The following is a 23,845-nucleotide window of genomic DNA, read 5'->3' on the forward strand; positions in this document are numbered from 1 at the left end:
ACACAATGAAAATGTTTTATTCAGCCAAAGTCAAGTGCTCTTCAGGATCATAAAGATAGATACAGCTTCCTACCAGAGCTACAGTTTACAAGCCACAAGATAAAAGAGTCAAGTACCTATTGTGTTTATTACACATTATTGTAAGCTATGTTATCACAAGAACAACAGATGCTCTCAGCCAGATACAATGACCTTAGAAATCTTATAACTTACCGCCCCCCCATGATTGAGCAACCTGCTGCATATAACATGAAGTGCCCATATGAAAAGAATGCAGTGGGCAGAATGTCTGGTGCCCTTGGCAACTGTCTTCACAGTAACTGTTTGGTATTCCATTGGCAGCTAATGAATCTGCAGTCTGTAGGTAAAGAGCAGAGTCGGTGTGTCAAGAATCAGGTCCCTGTATCAACAGGCTTAACAGCAGATTTTACCCCATGATATATGATCAGAACAAAGCACTTAGGTTCTCTCAGACTCTGAACTCTTCCAAGTCTGTCTCTCACCCAGAGAGACGTGAGGCTTCTTAGAGACATGCCGATGTCTTCTTCCTCAGACACATACCCTTCTCCCGCCTGGGAATCTTCAAACTCAGAAAATTCAATGTCACAAAATCAGTTTTTTAATGTTCTTTTCTGACCTAAGAATACTACCCTGAACTCTTGGCAAATTCAAGACTGGGAAGTAGGTATATTAGCAAGCACAGTAGATGCTCAACGATGGGGTACTACGTTAGATATGCTGGGAAACCACCCATGAGGAGAGAGAAACAAAGTAAGTCTCCTACAGAGTAAAATGTCCTAACCACTGCACTCAAAGAAAGAAAGTATTTAATCACAAGAAGGGTATGTGTCTGAGGAAGAAGACATCGGCATGTCTCTAAGAAGCCTCACGTCTCTCTGGGTGAGAGACAGACTTGGAAGAAGACACTGACTCCACAGGACACGTGAAGAGAGTTACAATCCTGACAAAGAGGAGACTGGCTCAAGTGTTCTGAGAACACATTTCCCCTGAGACTGTGAATCTGAATGTTGGCAAGAGGGCCATGGCAGTTAAACCAGATGGTTGGGAGGGAGACACATTTGGAGAACTCTGCATTTTAGACCGTAAAATGGCAGTGTAGGAATGCTCTTTCCCCCAGGTTTTTATGATTCTTTATGCCTTAAGCTACTATGAGGGTGGATTTGAGTGCCTCTGTGGAAAGATACACCAATCCAAAGGCATACGTGGCCAGCCCTCCTCATCATGGATTTTTTCATCTGTGGATTCAACAACCTATGAATCAAAACTATTTAGGAAAAAAAATATTTTCATCTTTTCTGCATGTGGAGGCAGGGTTGTTTATTTGTGTTTGTTTCTTGTCATTCTCACCCAAACAATAAAGTGTGACATCCATTTAGGTAGCATTTGTATTGCATTGTTACCATGTAGAGATGTTTTAAAATAAGCATAAAGAGTTATACTCTTTATGTAAGAGGCTTGCACATGCCTGAGTTTCAGTGCCACCTGGAGCAAGCCCCTGTGGATATAGAGATACATCTACATTTGGAAGGAAGACCTGAAAACACTACATCTTTCAAGCTCTAGCTCCAAGCAGGAGAAAAATGCCACCATTTCATAAGAACAGAGGCAAGATGGCAACTAAGAGAAATGCCTAAGGTCCTTGTCCATGTACTGCTTTCTTAGGGGCCCAGAGTCCTCTGGCTCCAACAGGAAAAGGAGCACCTCTCTGCTCCTCTAGTCTGCAGCCGGCCTGGGATGCTCCATCCCAAGGGCTCCGGAAAACCCCTTTTAATCCCCGCTTGCCAGCGGAAAACGAAAGCAGCCACATCTGCAAGCCAGAGCAGCACACAAAGTTCTGGTCCTTCCAGCTTTGCAGGATTCCCGGGTTGAACTCTTCCGGGAAACTTGGTTTCACAGCTCTTCTTGCGAAATCAAGCGGGCCCTCCCTCCTCCGCTCTCGGGCTTCTTAAAGGCAAGAGCCTGGAGCCAGCGCAGAGCACAGGCTAGCTACCTCGCTCTGCATGCCAGCAGGCAGAGCCCACAGCAGCTCCGCCTGACCAACCACCGCCCTTGGGGCGCCTCTCCCCGCAGGTGGGTCCCTCTGTTGGCTCTTGCCTTGTCACTTTCGCCAGGGGCTGAGCTTCTTTTTCTGTCTCAGGCCATCTCCAGCCCTTGTTTTCTGGACGGCACTTTGAAGGTAGCTGATACTGAGATGTAGGCAAACTCGCCCCTATATCCCTCTCGTAAAAAGGTCACCAAGGCTGCGTCAGAATCAGTTAAGCAACGCAGCCAAGCCAATTGTTACCTTCCTGACTTTGTGTTACTCATCTCATCAGGGTGCAGGGGGCTCCCAAAGAGCAGGACCCAGGGCCAGATTCTTTGTCTGTCTGGATTCATACAAATCTGAAGCACCGTGGCAAAGGAGCCTGGAAGAACGTAGGTGTGCAGTCTAGCAGTGTAACACTAAATCTGGGGACTTCTTCACATGGAGCTGAAATTGGGCAGCCAGTCTTCCTTGGTCTTAATTTAAATATCCATATGCAGCTTAGCGATTGCTTTTCCAGAGAAATACTGTTTGTGACGCAGTTTACTGCACAAGGAAAAGAAAACCTGTCCAGAGGCAGGTGGTAGGTGGGTTTGGCGATATGTTGTTGTTGTTGTTATTGTTGTTGTTGTTTTTGTCGTCGTCATCATCGTCGTTGTTATTATTTTATTCTGAATGAAACTTTAAAGGATGAATGGTGTGTCCTGGAAAACAAGTTGCCTGACCTTGGGGTCTGGGTGTTTAGAGTTCTATTCCTACTTCTTACTAGCAGCTCAATTGCCCAGCCTCGGTTCCACAGATCTAAGCTGGAAGCCTATTGGTTCAAGAGGTTACACGGGCTCCAGCTCTACCAACGTAAAAAGCCTTATGACTTAAGATGCAGTGGATGTGAAAGGTGTTGAAAGTCTTGCTAATGCTCCAGGTATAACTGAATAATTATTTTTCATAACAACGCGAGCTTTGTTTTTATAAGGAAACCACGCAGCTGTTCTCACAGGAGCATCCGAAAAGTTTCACCACATTTATCACTCAGAGAATACCCTAGGCTTTCAAACCATTCTTCAGCCTTGCTGTGTGAGAAGGTCCAATTCTGTATAAATGGCAGTCATATAAATGTCACTCACACGAAAGAACATTTTTTTTCCTTATACAGTAGGTGTAATTTTATAAAATGGCACATTTATTTGAAGCAGTAACTTTTTTGAGATATGTCCTTTGCAAGGCCCTGGGTTTTTCAGAACGCTGTGATTTAGCACGGTGTGAAATCCTACCTGCATGCATTCTACCTGCGTGGCAAACACCACCAGCCCAGAGAGCAGGGTGAAGCACTCTCTATGATCAGACTTCAAGGCTGTAAAGTAAATGGTACATGTGTACATCAAAACTGGGTCATCGCACTTTCTCCATTTGGCAACATTTATGGTTTTGCTGAAATTCACATAGCAACTGGCGGTTCAGAAACCAAGCATACACAAGGCCTGACCTTTGACTTGAGGATGGTTTACAGACATCTGCCTCTCATAAACCTACTAACTGTTGTTTAGAGGAAACCAGAGAGATTTTTACAACCTTTTGTAAAAAGCTAAAAATATTAAGCCCTGCAGCGTGTTACAGATGACTTTAGAGAAATAGGTTTGCTATAGAACATGAAAGTGGAGTGACTAATCACTCCACACTGCCTTGTCTCTGAAAGGATTACCCGGAAATTACCTATGCCATAGTACCCATATTTAAACGGTACATATTTTGTTTTCAAAGACTATATACCTGATTCTGCCGTCACAGAAACACATGGCAGTTTTTCATGGTCCTCACTCTCTAGTTTCCCTCAGAATAATTTTAGGGACTGTGGAGATGGTCAGTAGGTAAAATACCTGCTCCCAAATCAGGCAGACCCAAGTTCAAGTCCTCAGCAATCTCATAAAGAACCAGTTCCTATGGCACACACTCGTAATCTTATCACCGGGGTGACTCCAGGAAGGATCCTTAGAGCTCATTGGCCAGCTGGTTTTGCCAAATTGGTGAGCTCCTTGGATAGGAGGGAGGCTGGATGAGAAGAAGGGGGGCAAGGGAAATCAATGGGGAGGGGTGAATGTGTGTGAAATACATCACGGACATGTATAAAAAAATGTTATAATGAAACCCATTTTATGTATAATTAATGTATGCTAATGAAAGCCTGCGATGGAAAGCAATCCAGGAAGATAGCCGACATTGACCTCTGATCTCCACACACGTAGGTACATGTGCATATACACATACAATTAAATAAATGAATAGATTTAGGCATTTTTAAAAATCAGATACTATAAAAATCATTTTCTTGAAAGTCTTAAAAAGAGTGACAAATGACTGATGAGAGGGAAACAAAGTCAGCAGCAAGTACACAGTCACCCTTCGAAGCTGGAGGGCTTGTTAGGACTGAGCTGAGCTGTCATCTGAGGAGGCCGTTGGTTAAGCACCTATAACTTATGTACCCATAGTTCCCACCAGGAGAAGAAAAATTAGCCAAGCATAGTTACTTTTTCTGGATGGGCTTTAGGGCTCTTTTAAACATAAGACTAGATAATAATAGAAATAAAATTTACAAAGACAAGGCCTCTGGTGCTACCTGTTTTTGCTCAGATTCAAAAAGAATGGCTCATTAGTTAATTATGAAGACTTCTTGAGCAGTTCTATGAGATATATTAAACCCACTCAAATGTTTTTCAGTGGCTTTTAGGTCATTTTCAAAATGGTTTTAATTAACATTTGTTCTTTTGTTAAGAAGATATCAGTACCAGGAAGAATAAAACTAAGTAAATAACTAAAGGATAATGAATGCTTAAAGCAATATGTGATAAGAAAATTATTTGGCCTATATAGACATAACTTTTCTTCCAAAATTGTTGAAGAATAAAGAACAAAGAATGCTTTCGCTGTTTGAAGATTGTCTTTCAGGAGCATGTCCTTCCAAAAAGAATGCACTGGTCTACACAAAGAAATATTTCTACACTAATTAAGCAGGGAGTACATTGGCATTTTGATCTAAATTCTGCATCATGTTCAGTTTATTCACCCATGTGTGGAGAGGTCTTTCTGCGTTGTACTTTGAGAGGAGCATATTTCTGAAAAGTAATTTTGAGAGCTATATGGTTCTTTTAAATTTAAAGTACATCATCGTTTCTTACATCAGAGTAACGTTCACTTTTCTTCTTAAAAGCAAAGAAAATGTATGGGAAGGGTAATTTTGAAAAGTTAAGAGCTGTAATTTTGAATCAGAAGACTAAGACATAACAGTCTAATTACATAGCACATCTCTAAAAAGAGTTACTAGCAGGGTGTGAGAGATGGTTCAGCAGTAAGAGGGCACACCACTCTTGCAGGGGACTGAGTTCAATTCCCAGAACCCATGTTGAGGGCTTCACAACCACTTGTAATTCCAGCTCCAGGAAGATTCAATGCCTCTGGCATTCTTGGGCACCTACACATGTGCACGAACACACACACACACACACACACACACACACACACACACACACACACACCTAAAATAAGCATCTTTAAATGTTAGAACACAAACTCTGTGGTCTCAGAACTCAGTACTAAAAGGAATAAAGTGCATTAAGAACAAAGTTGGATCTCCTAGCTCACTGTTAGTGGGCAAAGCTGTGGACTTAAGGAATAGGAAGATAACAAGTGTAAAACAGGAAGCCCATATCTTTCATCTACATATGCTGTATTTACAATTTGGAAACACTGAACTTAGCTTTGAGCCCAAGTTAAATGGTGGCTAAAGCAACTCTATAGGTTTTAACAAATGTTCTTCTCCATCTCCTAGCAGATCAGTGTCCTTGGTGTACGCTCCCAATATCTGCACATCCCTGTACTTTGCCCTCACATGTGTGTGTTAGTGCTTTGGCCATAAGCTATGCTCTCCCTGAGATGAGCTCCCTGAGTACAGGGACTTCCTGATTCTTCACTTTATCTTTGCCTAACATAGTGGCTGGCACAGAGAAGCTATTGTAAATAACCCTGAGAAAATGAGACCTTACCAAATCACTCCTGAAAACGCTGATTTCTATGTTGCAAAGATGTTGCCCAAAGACATACATAGTCAGTGTGTAATAGTGATTGTTTCAGCGTGTAATAGTGATCGTTAACACTGTCCACGTCCAGATTTTAGCTCTCCAATTTGGAGATAAGATTAAGAATTTTTTCTTTTACATACAAATAGTCAAAGCTATTATACTTGCTTTTATTAGTAGAAGAATGTAAAAACAGCATTTATTTGCTTTCATTTTAGTAACCTTATGTTACATTACTGGGCCAGCATGCAGTGTGAAGCCCATGAACAGGCAGCAGGACCTATCGCTATTGAAGTGTTCTTATTACACACACACTATTGTGTTTCTTGTTAATTCTTCCTCAGCACAAAATTTCAAAGATTATTCATTTATCATGTTTAAATCTGTGACATAGAAATAGGAAAACATAGCGTAAGAAATGGGAGGAAGTTGAGATAGAGATCGTGTAGGAAATGGGAAGATGCTGAGGCAAAGTCCACCTGTTAATTCATTGTAGTTAACGTCATGGGCCAGTTGTACACTTTTCCTAGACTGGGGTCCTAAATGCTCCATACTATAGCTTTGAGTCACGTCTGAGAAACTGGAAGATATTTTTGGTGGAGGAAGTATACAACAACTCCCTTTGGGAAGCAAGAGGCTAAGGGTATTAGGTTTATAGCCCAAGTTGTGTTAGCCCAGTGTGTGAGGAGGACAGAGTATGGGGCCCTTATTGCACTGCTGGAAACCGCATGGGTTGTTTTCCAAATTAACTTGGGAGCCTTTGGGGAAGGGACACCCCCTAAGGAAAGATTTAGACATAAAATACAATCCAGATAAGAAAAGTGGTTTCAACTATCCACCAAGTTGCTTTTCTAACTCCATGGGCACAGGCCATACATTGTGGCCAATCCTTCCACAGCCATATTTGGGAGACAAAGAAAACGGGAGGTAGGGGAAAGCTGATGCTATGATAATTGGCTCCCTAAGGAAAAACTGTCCCAGTGGGCAGTGTGTGGTGATTTCCATCCTGCAAAAACTCTATCCATATCCAATTTCAAGCTTCTACCCAGCAGGCTAGGCCCAGCCACTAGAGAGCGCACAGACCAAAATCCTAGGTATTAGAAGGGCAATGCCAGTTCCTGAAGTGTATCTACCAATGAGCGCTTCTCAGATGCCTGTATATCAGAATATAACAAGAGGGTATGGGTGGAAGTTCTGTCTCCTTCTGGGAATTCTTTTAAAGCCACTGGGATCCATACCTTAGGGATTAGTTTACAAATGGAGGCAAATATTGCACCAAAGATGAAAGACTAAGCAATCCCCAGAAATTTCTAAAACTGGCAAGGTAATATTTCAAAGCAGAGTGGAAAGCTCTATTAGAAGGGTAGGGGACATGGGACAGGAAGATCAGATACTCAGAAAAAGTCTGCCTCCTAATTAGTTTGGCAGTTATCAATATCTTTTTGATAATTTCCAATGACATTTATGGGTGTGAGTGACCATCTTGTTTGGACAAAGTTACTTGAAAACTAAAATTATTACATCACTTCCCAGACCTCCCTGACAATAAACCCCAAAAGCCAAGTTCACTAGTTGACTCTAAATGTTTGGGAATTGTTGGAGATACCAAACTAATTAGCTGTTCATAGAATGCAGCCTGCAGTCTGCTCAAGAGAATGCTTTCTCTGCTGTTGGTAACCTTTGGGTCCTGCTCCTGCTGCAAAAACATTGGTGAACTGCAGATTTGTAAGTGGGTCCCGATTTAAAATGCTAGTAGTGATCAAGGTAAATTCACTGAGACGTAAGGATACGGATGTTGGTCAGCTGCTAGAGTTTCGCAGAGCATGCACAAAGCCCTGGGTTTGAGTCCTGGCGTACTCTGGTAACCCTGAGTAGCTAGAAGGTGGAGCAGGAGGATCAAAAGTTCAAGACCATCCTCAGCTACATAATGAGTTCAAAGCTAGCCAGAACTATATGAGATCCTGTCTTCCCAACACACACACACACAAAAAAAGATGTACATATTAAATATTAGATGGGGAGCCTAAAAATTCATTTTTGTGAGCTTTAAATCTCCATAAAGTCCCCTTTCTCTTCAGAGTATATTATTTTATTTTTACTGTGTGATGAACATTGGTATTTCACTCTATTTCATGTCCTAATGGCTTATTGTAGTTTATGATCGGTATCAATTAAAGATGGATGCTGCTCACAGACTTGGAACAAAATGCACCATCCCAAACAAATCTGAATTTCCTAGTGTAAGTGTTTGTGTGTGAATGTGCTTTGGGACGTAGTCACTCTAAAAATTACTTGTTATTTAGCTGAAATTTAAATTTAACTGATATCACATGTTTTTTGTTTATTAACTTTGGCATCCCTCACTTACAGTCTCCTTTCAGAGACTCACATAGACCAGCACTCAAAATTTGACTGCCCCTCTCTCATAGAAATTTTTATTGTGTAACCCTATTCTGTATTCTTTGGAGCCTTACTACCTGCTAAACCAGGCTATTTATTATTTATGTGTACATTGGCCAATTTTTTATAATAATGCATGGACACATTTTGAAGCATACAGATTCAGAATTCTGACTTTCTACTTTCAGGGAATCAAAGCACTTTATTAGATGGCTGCATTTTTTGCCTCCTCACCCTCAGTGGTCCTGTGTGCTCCACAGTGGAATGTGGGGTGTGTGTGTGTGTGTGTGTGTGTGTGTGTGTGTGTGTGTGTGTCCAGAGTAGCTAGTGTCTGAGGAACTCAGGTGTTTGAAGCATCATTTCAGAATCCAAAGCTGAGTTCTCAAATGGAGAAAGAGGCAGAGTAACTCTAAAGGTTGTTTCAACGAAATGACTAACCAGCTCCGGTGCTTTCCTGGGTATGTGGTGCTGTGTTAAAGAACTCCACAGGAGGCCTGGGAGGTTTTCTCAGTTTGGCTAACAACTCTATAAGATGTCCTTGACAGAATGACAGAGAAAAGCTACCTGTAGTCTGACATTCCTTGACTCTTTGTCTCTTGTGAGGTTTGCTCACTCAGGCCTGCTTTTGCCTTTGGCTTTTCATAAAGAGAGGCCTTCTGGTTTTCAGTCAAGACTACAGGGAAAACTTGTGAAGAAGATGAAATGAAACAAGAGAGTGGTCCTTCAGTTTTTGTGCAAGCTCTCCACCTGATTTGAATGTGCCTCAGGGGCCGAGAAGCGCTAGTTCTTAGCATAACACTTTACAGAAGGATGTGCTTTCCACAGCCCTTAATCATCACAAGAAGTCTTTAATGACTAAAGCCAGGAAAGTGTGGTGGGAAGAAAGATGTCTGTCTGTACCCAATGCCCCACATCCTCCTACCCTCTTCTCAGCCCACTCTGGATGGATCCCTTCTGCCCACTTTAGGAGAGGCCTGGCACACTACTTTCTGAAACTAAAAGTTGTGTGTTGTGTCAGTGACGGTTTTCTCTTTTGGCTTGTTTTGATCACTGCCAAACTTTTTCATATGAAGTTATTTTCGCATTTTTAGTTTGCATAAACATATAGAATTGGATTAGCTAATAAGTAAGATAACTCCAGCGACGTGAGTAAATAATTGAGGGTCAGGCTTTGTGTAAGGAATTTGAAATTTCTTTGGATTTTTTTAGCATTAAAGATGACAGAGAAAGTCTTAGTGGCTATTTATACCTTTTTAAATTATCTGCACCAGAGAGAGGAGAAAACCTTCTTTCCGTTTCCTTCTAGAAATGGGATCACCTTTATAAATATTTACATATTTTCCTCTTTGTTCTATAAAATCTTTGGGTAAAATAAATGGTCCATTTTCTAATCTCAAGGAGAGAAGACACCACACTTTTAAAGAGCCATGTTTAGGCTGTTGGCGTTCTTACTAAAAGACCTAAGATGCTCTCCCCCAAGGAACTGACAGTGGTGAAATGTGCCATTTGGTCCCAGGGTTCTGGTACATAAAGGACTGTAAGTTTTGAGTTATCATTTAAATGATGTCTATGTTATTATCCATCATATGACTTTTTCTACTTGTTAGCTATCTACATACTACAATTACATAAGTTAACGCACGCGCACGCGTGTGTGTGTGTGTGTGTGTGTGTGTGTGTGTGTGTGTGTGTGTGTGCACGTGAATGCTCAGCAGTTAGGCTAAGCTGGCCGACCAGCAAGCCCTAGCAATGCCCCTGTCTTCACCTTCCCTGCCCTGGGATTAAAGGCATGCACCATAGCTGGCTTTTAACATGAGTGCTGGGTCCTTGGGCTGAGCAAAGACTTTACAACTGAATTTTCTTCCCAGCCCAATCAATATTTTAACCTAGCCTATGTATTTAATCTCCTAACATTTCAATTAATTTGTGTTTCAAATTTGGAATTTTTGAAACATTGATTTTTTTTTTTTTTTTTAGTATAACTCTTAAAAGAAAAGTTTGTGTTTGTACAAGATTATTGTACAAATTACGTGGAGAAAGGAGTTAGGCTAGCTATAACAGTTTTTAAAGAATATAGTAGATAGAATGACTATCAAATTTTAGACATATATTTATGTATGTGTAAACATTTTAGACACACACACATATATGCATATATCCATATATACGTTTGTAGCCGTCAGTATTGTAAGGTATAGACAAAGGAACAGATGCATAGATCAGTGGAGTTGAAGAGAAACCCTGACGTGGACTATGGATTTTTTAACAAAGGTGCAAAAGCAATTAATAAAACAGAATAGTATCTGGGCAGGGTGGAGCATGCCTCTACTCCCAGCACTTGGAAGACAGAGGCAGCCACATCTCTATGAGTTTGAGGCCAGCCTGGTCTACAAAGTTAGGCCAGGACAACCAAGGCTACACAGAGATGCACTGTCTCAAAAAGAATTTTAATTAAAAAATTAAATAAAACAGGATAGTATTTCAACAAATGATAGATGTACATTTAGTTAACTTACATAGGCAATACACACACACTGGGCTAAGCCTTAAACTTTGTAAAAAGTAAGCTAAAAATAGGTCATAGAATTAACTTTTACACTTTTAGAAAAATATGTGGAATCTAGAGTTCATGAAGAGGTTTTAGATATCAAAAGAATAATCTATAAAACAAAAAAATCAATAAATTAATGTCATGAAATTTAAGAACTCTTTTTCTATGAAGACCCAGTAAGACATGAAGGAAAAAAAACAAGTCATAGGCTGGGAGAACATATAAATCACATATCTACAAAAAACTCTTATGTCTAATATGTCTATACATGTATATGCGATATATTGTCTAATTAGAAAATAGACCAAAATCTGGGTGTGGTGGCTCATATATATAATTGAAGAACTTAGGTCGCTGAGACAGAATGGTGGTGCAAGTCTGAGACTACCCTAGGCTATATAGATTTATAGGCCAGCCTGAGCTGGAGTAAAGCTTTGATCCCTGAGAATGAAGCAAGAGTGGGAAGGAGGAAGGGAGGGAAGGAAGAAGGAAGAGAAGGAGGGAGGGAGGGAGAGAGGGAGGGAGGAAGGGAGGAAGGAGGGAAGAGGGAGGATGGACAAAAGACATGAGGCAATGTGTCACTGAGAATGACATGCAGATGACAAGTAAATACATAACAAGATGTTCAGTGTCACCAGCCATTAGGGAGATACTAATTAAAACCACACTGAAATAACAAAATAGCTAAAACTAAAGATCCTGGAACTCATAAAATAATGAGGAGGGCTGTAGAACAGTGTGGCCACAAGCAGTTCCATACAAAACTGAGTGTGGACTTGCCATGAGACCCAGCAATTGCACTGGGGAGACTTTGTCCCAAACAAATGGAAACTTGTTGTCATGCCAAAACTTGCACACGAATGTTCATTGCAGTGGTGCAAGTTGGAGACAACTAAAAGGCCCTACACTGGATGAAGATAACTCTAGAACTTCAGCTATAACTCAGTGGTAGAGTATGGTGCCAGCTTTGCATTTGGTCTCCAGAAACACTTTTAAGTATAATTGAAATGCAGCTCTTCCGGGGAACACTCGTCAGAAATAACGTGGGAAATCTGATGAACAGAACAGCTTGGATGAATCTCAGGGGCATTATGCTAGTGAAAAACAAACAAAGAAAAAAAGAGAGAGATGGGTGTGGCTATGAAGAGAAGAGACGGCAGGTGCTGAACAGCCAGCATCTCTTTAGACTCAGTGGGCGTGTCTCTAAAGACCGCTGCCTCGGGTCCTTTAGAGTGCGCTGGGTGGAACGCACAGTCTGGAGAGCATGCTGGGCAAGATTCTCCTTCACCTCAATGACAGCTGCCTCTGTGGCCATCAAAGTTACCTTCACCGCTTTGTAGCTGCGTCATTGAGCCTTGATCCCTGACCTACGTAAACATTCCTGTGGGATCACTTTGCCTTCCTCCGTACTTGGGTCAAGGAACGTTTCTGGAAGGTGTTTCTATGGGAAGAAAACCAGTTCTGGAGGTTTTCCCAAACTAGGAAATTCCAGTTCTTTCTGGCTGCCCAGCTGATGGTGTGGAGTGCCTACAAGCCTGAGGGAACCACTGTTGCTTTAATTCTTTAGCCAGTTTTACCTTCAGTAAATGCTCTTCCTGTTTGCTGCCTTCTTCACTGTTTCCTGTTTCGCTTTATTTTATATCTAAGACTAGGCTAGGAAATTTTGGAAAAGTCTGAGCGAGAACCCTTACCACCTTCATAAACCCATGTTTACATGTAGCTATTCCAGGGTACAAATACGTCAACATGGGTGTGGTAACCTTCTTTGTGCAGCACTTACTGTAAAAGATGTCCTCTGCACACATCCTAGTTCTGTGAACACATGTAATTAGAATATTTCCCCCAAGACCTCAGAAATAAATCACTACAAGGAATTACTAACTTTTTCCCCACTTTTTTCATTTTATCAATTCCAATCATGGTAACTTTAAGTCTGATAATATTTTTCATTTAAAAAAAATTATACCTCGCCAGGCGTGGTGGCGCACGCCTTTAATCCCAGCACTCGAGAGGAAGAGGCAGGCAGATCACTGTGAGTTCAAGGCCAGCTTGGTCCACAGAGTGAGTCTAGGTCAGCCACGGCTACACAGAGAAACCCTGTCTCGAAAAAAAAGAAAGAAAGAAAGAAAGAAAAGAAAAGAAAAAAGAAAAAAACATTAAACATCTTGAGTCATCTTGCCAGCAGAGCCACAACAAAGGATCGTGTGCAAATGATTTATTAGAGCTGCGGTCCTGGGAAGTTAGAGATAAGGGCAGAGGCATGGCCAGGGCACCTGGGAAACACAGTACAAGAGGAAGTTAGGTTAAAGCACTGCCACAGATAATGACCGCTCTGGGCCACTGGGGCCCTGTGAGGACCCAAATGTGTCTGACTGAGTGCCAGAAGAAAGAGGAGTCACAAGAGAAAGACAGAGTCTACAGAGGCGTGCTCCCTGGTGGGTTTTGGTGCTCCCCACCCCCGCTCCCCCCTCCCTCCGCTCCCTGTTGACAGTTTTTGTCTAGATGTTGGTTAAGGAGACATAGATCACAGGGAAGTCCCACACCAAGAAGCAGGAGGCACAGATGGAAGACCCCAAGCTGCCTTTCTGCTGCTCAGTGTTTGCTGAGCAGGGCTAAGTTTCTGCCCAGAGACTAGAAATAGCACCAGGAGGATTTCAAGTGAGGCTTAAGGTGTGGCCTCAAAGTGTCAGCCTTCGAGTAACTTCCACAGCAATGAGGAAGTGCTCGGGGAATAAGTAAGCTGCATTTCCTTTTATTGGGTCAATCAGTAATATTTTAATATCTCCTTCCTAGCTTTTACATCTGCAATTTGCCCAGTGACATCTCTGAAGGTTTGAAAGTGAAAACAAATCTTAATGTTTAGAGGAACAGCCCAAGGATCTTACCTTAAACTGCCAAGATATATATTAAGAGAATACTGAATTAAAATATGAAAAAATTGTAAATAAAAGAAATTCATATGTCATCCATTTCTACATCTGTGTTTTGATAAATTCGTATGGTCTATAGCCCTTTCATACAGGATTTTATTATGAAAAAACAAATGGAGAGAGTAGGCACATCATAATCTCTAGTTAAGATTATTGAGTGTTCTTAAAATACTCTGTTATGTAAACATGATTACTACTCAAGTTATGTACTTTATATAGATATTAATTAAGTAATTGGTGGGTTTAATTCCTTAGATAATGAATAGATTAAATAACCTACTAAAGATAACGTAACTCATTGAGCATTAATGTCTCAAGTACTGTTCTGAGATACATAAATTAATCTAAGCCTCAATATCTCTTGGGCAGATACTATCTCTCGTCTTAAATATGACAAAGCTGAGTTTGAATAACTTGCCAAAGGCCACGTTGCTAACAAGTCAGTGCAGACGTGGTCTGGGGAGAAGCACACTCAGTCAGGAGTGCGCTTGTCTTACAGGTACCCAGACCTGAACTGGAGTCCCAAAGCCCTGTGAAAACGCTAAGCATGGAAAGCATTTATAACAACAGCGCTGATGCAAATGGGCCCTGGAGCCACTGGCCAGCTAGCCAAACCTTGCTCAGCTTCAGGCCCTCAGGAGAGCCTGTCTCAAAGGTGGTAGGGACCCTTGCTAAGGATGCTACCCAAAGTTATTCTTGGGCTCCACAAACATACACACATGTGCTCCAACACACACACACACACACACACACACACACACACACACACACACACGGGGGGGGGGGGGGGAGTTAGTTAATGCAGAAACTAGCTCCACACAGTCAATATCTTAATTTTTACAAAACTTTACAGAAAGAATGAATTAGTTCAGCAGTCAAATGGCCCAAATCACCTGCAATCACGGCATTTGTAGCAACCCATGAGAATATGGCTACAAAGAAGTTAGTTTCTCATTACTAGTAAATTCACCAGTTCTATAATTTTTACACATAGTAATATAATGTGAGGAAAAGAAACATTAAAATAAAGTAGTGGGGGAAATAAGGAGGTGGCTTGTCAGTCCTTTGACATACAAAGTAGGTGTACAGACAGAATGATAAATGCATCAGGTTGGAGCTTGAAAATTTGTTCTATAAAGATATTGTTAACTGCTGGGTAGTGGTGGCTCATGCCTTTAATCCCAGAGCTCAGAAGGCAGAGGTAAGCAGATCTCTGTGAGTTTGAGCCCAGCCTACTCTACACAGTGAAATCCAGCACATCCAGAGCTACACAGAGAAAACCTGTCTTGTAAACACCAATATATATGTAATATATTTTACAAATATATATATACTATATATTTTATATATAAATATAAAAATTCACATATAAATATAAAATATATACTATAGAATATACATATGCATTATAAATATTATGTGTTATATATTATTTAATATATGCCACATACTGTGTGTAAATGTAAAAGTTTATATATAAATAAAAAATTATATAAATAAAAAACATATATATACAAATAATATATAAAATATATACTATTTAATATATATTTTAATATATATTTTAAATTTCTATATAAAACATATATTAAATATAATATTTTATAAGCATTATACTTTTATTTATATAGTATAGATTATGTGTTATATATTTATAATATACTACATATATAATATATGATGTATTATAATGTATAGTAATATTATATAAAATATATTATATGTGTGTTACCGGATTTGCAGCTAGCCAAATTTGCTATATAATAATTTGCATTCATAGATGCTAAGAACCTTTTAAAGGACAGCCATGCTTGCATACTAATATCCTTGTTCAACCTCAGCTAATTTCCCACACACCTTTGTGCTCTTCTTGACACCTGCTGAGGGCATCTCTGGATAGCTGGTGAAATGATTCAGTTGTGTTGACTATTCGGTTTCTGTGGTAGTACACGAAAGTCCTGTATTTCTTGTCTCTCTCATGACTCCTGTCTGAGTGCAAAGATCTGCATGATCCTCGTGTGCTACAATTGAAATAACTTCAGTCAAACTCAGCTAAGACGACAGAACTTTTTCATGAGCTAAACAGAAAGGGAACATTCCCAAAGCCCCCTTTTTTAAAAGGTGCAGTTTTATATGTCTTTATATATGTTTAATGATTGACATGGAAGCTACAATGTAAGGACTGACCACATCACTTATATTTGGTGTGGAAACTGCACATCATATTCACTGAGTTTGACCATCAACCCACTTAAATGAAAGGAGTAATGTCTCTAGTCCCTAGGCAGCATCCTGTCTACTGCAACGTCTCTCTGCCTTGCTTATTGGTTATCTTTAATTACTCAGCCTCCTCCTCTTCCCTGCACACTGTGCCGGAAACATAGGGGGGACGCGTCCCCTTCAGACTCTCACATTCCATTCTGCTCATGCTTCACAAATATTTGCCAACTGTCTAGCCCTTTGTAGACAGTGCATTTCTCAGCATGGAAAAATAAACCATTGAAAATCAGAGTGCTTACCCACAAAAAAGCCACTAAATTAGCTAAAAATTTCAAGTAGAACTTGAGAAAAGGTGTTCTTAAAGAAGACACCTATTCTCCCAAAGAATATGGAGTAACCTAGATTACTGTACAAAAACCAGCTTCCGAACACCGACCGTGGCTAGATTCCCCGGGCAAGATGTTCAATTGTTTTGTAAACATGGCACATTTTTCTGTTAATGTCTCGGGGGTTCTCAGTTACAAGCTGATGATCTATAAATTCTTTTGAATGTCTACACCTCTAATTTCTTTTGTTTGCTTTTCAGTAATGGAGAAAACGTGTACAGACTTGTTTCCTCTGACTGTGAATTCCTCAGAAAAGCAAGAGACTGTCTGCATTTTTGGAACAGGGGATTTTGGGAAATCGTTTGGGTTGAAAATGCTTCAGTGTGGTTATTCTGTTGTTTTTGGGAGTCGAAACCCCCAGGGGTCCAGCCTTCTGCCCAGGGGAGCAGAGGTCCTGCACTATTCTGAGGCAGCATCGAAGTCGGATGTCATAGTCTTAGCCATGCACAGAGAGCACTACAACTTCCTCACAGAACTAGTTGATTCTCTCCGTGGAAAAGTATTGGTAGATGTCAGTAACAACCACAAAATCAATCAGTATCCAGAATCAAATGCTGAGTACCTTGCTCGGTTGGTGCCAGGAGCCCATGTGGTCAAAGCGTTTAACACCATCTCAGCCTGGGCTCTCCAGTCAGGAACACTAGACGCAAGTCGTCAGGTAAGATTAAATGAAGTTGTGATCAGCATTTTTTTTCTTTTTTTTTCTTTTACATAAACACTTATATCATTATCCACATATATAATAAACTACCTATAGCAAGAAGAACCATGAAACAATCAAGAATTATATAAATATAATATTCTTAGTGTTTTGGCTATTTGTATTTGGCAGCCTTGAAGAAAATATCTTTCCTATCTTGGTGCATCTAAAATTCTGAATGTAAATCAATATCTATCATATCTCACCATTATCAACTTAAAAAAACATCTATCTAGACCTAAAAACATCTTAACCCCTAAACAACTAAGCCTCATTGTAAAATGAAGCTCCCTGGTCTTCAACCCCATCAGAGACTTGAGCAGGAATAAAATTGATTACCTGAGTATATTAGGAGTGCAGATTCGTAGCTTTCCAAATAAGAAGATGGCAGAGACAGTTTGCTACTTGAATAGTCACCCAAAACACTCTATAGCGTTGGAGCATCATCAGCCTTTTAAAGGTGACTATTTTAATGAATTTAAATTTTTAATGTTTAAAATAATCCAGGTTTACTTACCTGAATACAATTCCAAAAATAAAAATCCCCAGTAAATATTTCATTTTTCTAATTGTGTTAAGAACAACTCTTTTGGGTTTGATTAAAAAGTATAGTCTATTGTGGTTCATGTGCACCTCAACTTTTATTAATAGTTGATGGAATCAAATGATGTCTGAATCTGGAGCCCTCTTGCCCATACTGGAAAGTAATCATCTGTTGACTATGTGTCCATTTATGCCCTGAGATTAGCCACGGTTGTAAATGATGTGGTACCCACACTCAGGAGAAAGATGAGAACCTCATCTTACAGCACACTATGCGCTTAAAATCACCCTCCAGTAAAAAGCTTTCCCTGCCCGGCACACAAGTCAGTTCAAAGTATTATCTTGCTATATATGCTGATCCTATACCTCTGTTTTGAAAATAATTCATTAATGTGTTATTTTTCAGTGTGGTTCTTGTATACATTTTAATGATAATTATTAAAGAAAGAAAGTCATACATATGGAATTAAATCTCTTAACTCAGGTGTTTGTCTGTGGAAATGATAGCAAAGCCAAGCAGAGAGTGATGGACATTGCTCGCACCCTTGGACTCACCGCCATGGACCAAGGATCTCTCATGGCAGCCAGTGAAATTGAAAACTACCCTCTGCAACTGTTTCCAATGTGGAGGCTCCCTTTCTACCTGTCCTGTGTGCTGTGTGTCTTCTTCTTTGTGTACTGTGCTATACGAGAAGTGATCTACCCCTACGTGAATGGAAAATCGGATACTACGTTTCGCCTGGCTGTTTCCATTCCAAACCGTGTCTTTCCTATAACAGCACTTACCCTGCTTGCCTTGGTGTACCTCCCTGGAGTCCTTGCTGCCATTCTGCAGCTCTACAGAGGCACAAAGTACCGCCGGTTCCCCAAATGGCTTGACCACTGGATGCTTTGCAGAAAGCAGCTGGGCTTGGTAGCTCTGGGGTTTGCCTTCCTTCACGTCATCTACACTCTTGTGATTCCTATCCGTTACTATGTGCGGTGGAGACTGAAAAACCTCACTGTTACCCAGGTAACTGTCTTCTCCCCCGTAGCTCTCCACTCCTTAAAGCAAAGTGCAATCTTGGTCCACCACAATCCAGTTCATAGCTGCAGAACAGTGCTCCCCCAAGATCTGTTCTTTGCTTTGTTTCCTTTTGTAGACAGTTTATGATTTAGGGCCAGCTGGCCTCAAACTCGTGATTTTCCTGCCTCCATCACCCATGTTCTGGGATTAGAGACATGATTGTCAAACCCCAGCCAGCATCTTCATTTTTTAAAATACCAAGAATCAGAAACATTATCCAGAGGCTTGCAAATGAATCCAATTGTGATCACATAGAACCATTGACAATAAAAACTTAGATTTCAGACTCACTTGGCTCTAGATTTGTAATTTGGGTCTCACAGACCCGGACCAACTGGCAGACATGGCCCTCAAGGGTTCCTTTAGGTTAGAGTCAATAAACACAAACTTTCAAGTTTCAAACTCCTGTGTTTGAAGTCTAAACCACTATCCACTAAACATGGAATCCACACAAATGTGCACCACAGCAGTACAGACAAGTTCTCGAAGGTTGCTTACAAATCCATTACTGTCTGACTCCTGTGAGGTTGTCCGCAGTGGCCAGAAAACCAAACAGTTCTGAACAAATACCAGATGCTATCTTATCTTATGAATTCTCAAAGACAAAATCAACTCAAGTAGTCTCTCCATAGAAATGCTACCAGTCTACGCTGGTTTAGCAATTAATGGTCTTGGATATAGCATGCTCCAGTCTCAAAGGCTATTAATCAATAACTCACCAGCTCTGTGTGCACAAATACCCTCGCACATTGCCCTAACAAATGCTTGCAAGTTTCTTGAGTAAGAATCACACTACAGCCAGACATGGTGGCACATGCCTAATCCCAGCACTCGGGAGGCAGAGGCAGGCGGATATCTGTGAGTTTGAGGCCAGCCTGGTCTACAAAGCGAGTCCAGGACAGTCAAGGCTACACAGAGAAACTCTGCTTGAAAAATCAAAAAAAAAAAAGAATCACACTACATGTCCTGATTCCTCTCACACTGTGATATGAAAGATTTAATGCTATATTATCACATGAACAGCATGAAGGACCCAAACTCTGTGTGTGTGTGTGTGTGTGTGTGTGTGTGTGTGTGTGTATGTATATGTGCATGTGTGTGTATGTGTGTGTGTATGTATGTGTGCATGTGTGTGTATGTGTGTGTATGTATGTGTGCATGTGTGTGGGAGGTGTGTATGTGTGTGTGCATGTGTGTATATGTGTGTGTGTGTGTGTGTGTGTGAAGAGAGAAAGAAACAGACTAAACAATATAAAGCCATATTTTGATGTGATTGTTTGAGAACTCTGTGCTTTCTTTGAGAAGCAGAAAGCCATGTGCTAAAGAAAGGTAAGATAAATATTGACTTTGTTTTACGATACTTAGGGTGAATTAAAACTCCCTACGTGTCTCCTAGAAACAAGAATTATAACTAAATCACGGGAGAAACGATTACCTTTTCTGCTCAAAACATTCAAATATATTTTTCCAATGCTGTTCCTAAGTGATCAATCAGAAATGACACACCACTTGTTTTGTGCAAGTAACACCTGTGGAGGTGTGCTGCAGTCCTTCTGCAAGAGCAAAGTGCAAGGAGCATCCATTTTAATTGTTTGTAATTTTTTCATAGACCCTGGCTAATAAAGACAACCCATTTAGTACCTCCTCGGCCTGGCTTAGTGATTCCTACTTGGCGCTGGGAATCCTGGGCTTTTTTCTGTTTCTTCTCTTGGGAATCACTTCCTTGCCATCAGTAAGCAACGCAGTCAACTGGAGAGAGTTCCGCTTTGTCCAGGTAAGAGCTTCACATTTAAATAAATGTCTTGGTATTGCAAAGTGAATATAGCTTTTTACAGATATTCTAGTTTACTCTCATATAGTGCCTCATTTTTCATTTGGCTCCCTAACTTCCCCCAGTCAACTCATTAGCAGTTCACTCAGAAAATGAACCCAGACACTGACAGGCAGACTGGATAAGGGGTTGATTTCCTGCTTGGGACATCTTGCCAAGATTCCTGAGACTCCCAGACACTAGAGAATGAAGAGCATCAGGAAGCTATTAACACAGAAGGTGAAAAAAGAACCCAAAGACAAAAATCTCACCTTCCCAATTCAGTCTTACAATCTGCACATATTGATAAGAATAGGCAGATTTACCATAAAGCATAGAAGTTCAACGCAAACCTTGATAAACATCATCACCCTGGACATATTGCTGGTCTGTATGAGAGAAATTCTTTTTTTTTTTTTTTTTTTTCACATATCAACCAACAGACACCTCATTAAAGGTAGTGATAGTCCTCACAGTATCTGTCTCACCCATAGGAGCAATAGCATTATCACCCGGGGAGCTCGTTAGACCACAAAGCCCCAGGCCCCACCCAATCTCTTGCAATGAAAAGCAATTTGTTTTAACAAGCCCTCCAGATAATTCCAGTGCACGTTCACCATGCACCAGTATAATAAAACAGACCATTAGTAATTGAAATTAGATTTGGATACCAAATTCTGCCATTTCTCCAAGGGACCAAATGTAGACAAATTCAAAGAATGAAGGCAGAAAGAAAAGCTGAGCTTCAGAGTTCAAGGCCTCCTGAGCACAGTTTAGCGATTGGGTTAGCACCTGCTTTCTACCAGTAGCAGAAAAGAATGCAGACCTTGTAGAAGTTATCTGTTTCTGGACTCCAGATAAGGTGATCAAGAAAGGAATTCCCTTCGGCGGGCCAACAGTGCATTCATGTCTCCTAACTTACAAGCCTTTACCAGTAGGACATTTCTTCTATCAAGCCAGGTTAAGATAAAAACTAGGATGTCATCAATATACAAATCCTTTCATACTTTAATGCGTTATTTATCCTCCTGAAGAAAGATTGTAGGTTTTTTTTTTCTTAAACCTAGTGGTGTTCTTTTTATTTTTTTTTTTCTAGCAGTGTTCTAAATATTATAATAGTGTCATGTGTTTGTAGTTATTGACAAGTAAACTTCAATGGCACGCAGTATTTCATTCACTCTTTAAGATGTGAATGATGTTAACTTCTGTGTTTTTGTTTTCTCCTTGTAGTCCAAACTGGGTTATCTGACCCTGGTCTTGTGCACAGCCCACACTTTGGTGTATGGTGGAAAGAAGTTCCTCAGCCCTTCGATTCTAAGGTGGAGCCTTCCTTCGGCCTATGTTTTAGCACTCATCATCCCCTGCACAGTATTGGTGATGAAGTTCATCCTTATCATGCCATGCATAGACAAGACCCTCACTCGCATCCGCCAGGGCTGGGAAAGGAACTCAAAATATCCCAAACCAGCACTGAACGGAAAATCAGATATCTAAGACAAAGTTGGATTCCCTGGAATTTCTGAATTGTACTAAATGTTTAAGAAATAGTGTGTCCGGTTAAGAAAGCATTCTCCCTCATGGTGGTCACAACTCTATCATCACAGTAGAAATGTTGCCTGACCTTGAAACACTAAAATAGGAAGGGAGCACGAATTTCCTCACCTCACGTGAGAACTCACGGCAGGCCTCCCTCATTTCTTTCCCCAGAAGCTCTGGGGATGCCACTGTGATTGTTAGAGTGTCACACTATGAAACTTCTTGGGCAACATGCATGATATAATGTTTTGCAAAGTTCCGGAAGAGTATATGCAACTTCCTTCTCTAATTCAAGGGCTGACCTAAGTGGAAAAAAACAAAAACAAAAAAAAAAAAAAAACAAAAAACAAAAAAACAACCCAACACTGATGGTCATACTAAGGGTTTTGCTTGGCATGTCTAAAAAAGAGGCCCAAATAAAGTAAAAGGAATGAGGATTTGTTTGGTTTTTTTTGGAAGGAGTGGTGAACCTGTGCATTGTCATACTAATATGGAGGTATTTGGGGGTTTGGATATAGTCCTGAGCTTAAACCTAGGGCCTTATGCATGTTAAACCAATGCTATGTTACTGAGCTACACCGCAGCCATGGCATAATGAGTAATGTAGTCATATGTAGCCCTTGATTTTGCTGTACCAATATTGATAATTTCTATGAGGAAATGGTTTATAACGCAACAAAAGAATCACAATTGGTTTGAAGCAACCATTCCTTGGATGTATGGAAATCTATGTAATTGTGACAAGATTCTTCTTCTTCAAGGAATGGGTTGAGGAAAGACTGGGTAAGAGTGGAGAGATGCTGTGTTGGGTAAAGACGGGGTAAGAATGGAAGAGCCACTGGACTTTTCAATGTGCAGTTGCTGGGAAGAGTTGGTAATGGCTTGTACAAAAATGTCAAATATGCTAGAATTTCAGCAAGTAAGCTAAGCAAATACTATAAAATTTCTCTTTGATGTTTGGTATTATTTAGGGATTGTGGTATGCTCTCTGCAGTATATATTTCAAATACTGTTTAATATTAAGCATTTGTGAAATTAATTTCTAGTATAAAGACGTAAGCTTCTGTCATCTTCCTGTGTTGTAATATTAAGTGGTGGAGTTAAAGAAGTAAGCTGAAGTTGTCAGGGTGACGAAAGCATAGCTGAGAGAAGTGTGGGACACTGTGATGAGTGGCAGTTGGTGGGACGCAGCGAGCGTTGGCTTCCTGCGTGGCTAGTGCCTTCCCCAAGGTGACCTTTAGAAGGATGAGCTTTCCTAGCTTTCCTAGCCTGGAGCTAAAAGGAGATTTTTGCACAATCTTCCCACATGTCACTGAAATAACTAAAAGGCACTGGTTTTGACATTTTTCTGCCTAAACCACAAAAGCTGTTTATTTTTTATTTTGCTAGCTTTTAATATCATGTATTATATACATCATTCACAATCTAGGGATTTTTTAATATAAAGCTTTTATTATATAAAATGGGCGTTTCTTTTACTATTGCCCTAATAGAAAAGTAGACTATATTCAGCTTTTACTAAGATGACAAATGAGGTAATGTCTTTGTACTAACAATATATTTCTGTATTTTCAATTATTTCTCTTTAGAAT

General features: G+C 40.4%; 1 protein-coding gene across 1 annotated transcript; it reads left to right on the plus strand.

Annotated features, from left to right (window-relative positions):
• Positions 1-1,938: 1,938 nt before the first annotated feature.
• On the plus strand, positions 1,939-22,572 carry Steap4 (STEAP4 metalloreductase). The gene is made up of 5 exons (XM_051152028.1): positions 1,939-2,091; positions 16,799-17,256; positions 18,326-18,853; positions 20,517-20,681; positions 21,948-22,572. Exons 2-5 carry the CDS (start codon positions 16,801-16,803, stop codon positions 22,209-22,211), a joined length of 1,413 nt encoding a protein of 470 aa, XP_051007985.1. The 5' UTR covers positions 1,939-2,091; positions 16,799-16,800; the 3' UTR covers positions 22,212-22,572.
• Positions 22,573-23,845: the final 1,273 nt, after the last annotated feature.

The sequence above is a fragment of the Acomys russatus genome, chromosome 10 (assembly GCF_903995435.1).
Source record: "Acomys russatus chromosome 10, mAcoRus1.1, whole genome shotgun sequence".
Lineage (NCBI taxonomy): Eukaryota > Metazoa > Chordata > Mammalia > Rodentia > Muridae > Acomys > Acomys russatus.

Excerpts from the sequence above, each read along its gene's own strand:
- Steap4 (XM_051152028.1), top strand. The coding sequence starts at position 16,801 with ATGGAGAAAACGTGTACAGACTTGTTTCCTCTGACTGTGAATTCCTCA. Across the intron at positions 18,854-20,516 it reads AAAACCTCACTGTTACCCAG|ACCCTGGCTAATAAAGACAA; the intron begins GTAACTGTCTTC and ends ATTTTTTCATAG. Across the intron at positions 20,682-21,947 it reads GAGAGTTCCGCTTTGTCCAG|TCCAAACTGGGTTATCTGAC; the intron begins GTAAGAGCTTCA and ends TTCTCCTTGTAG.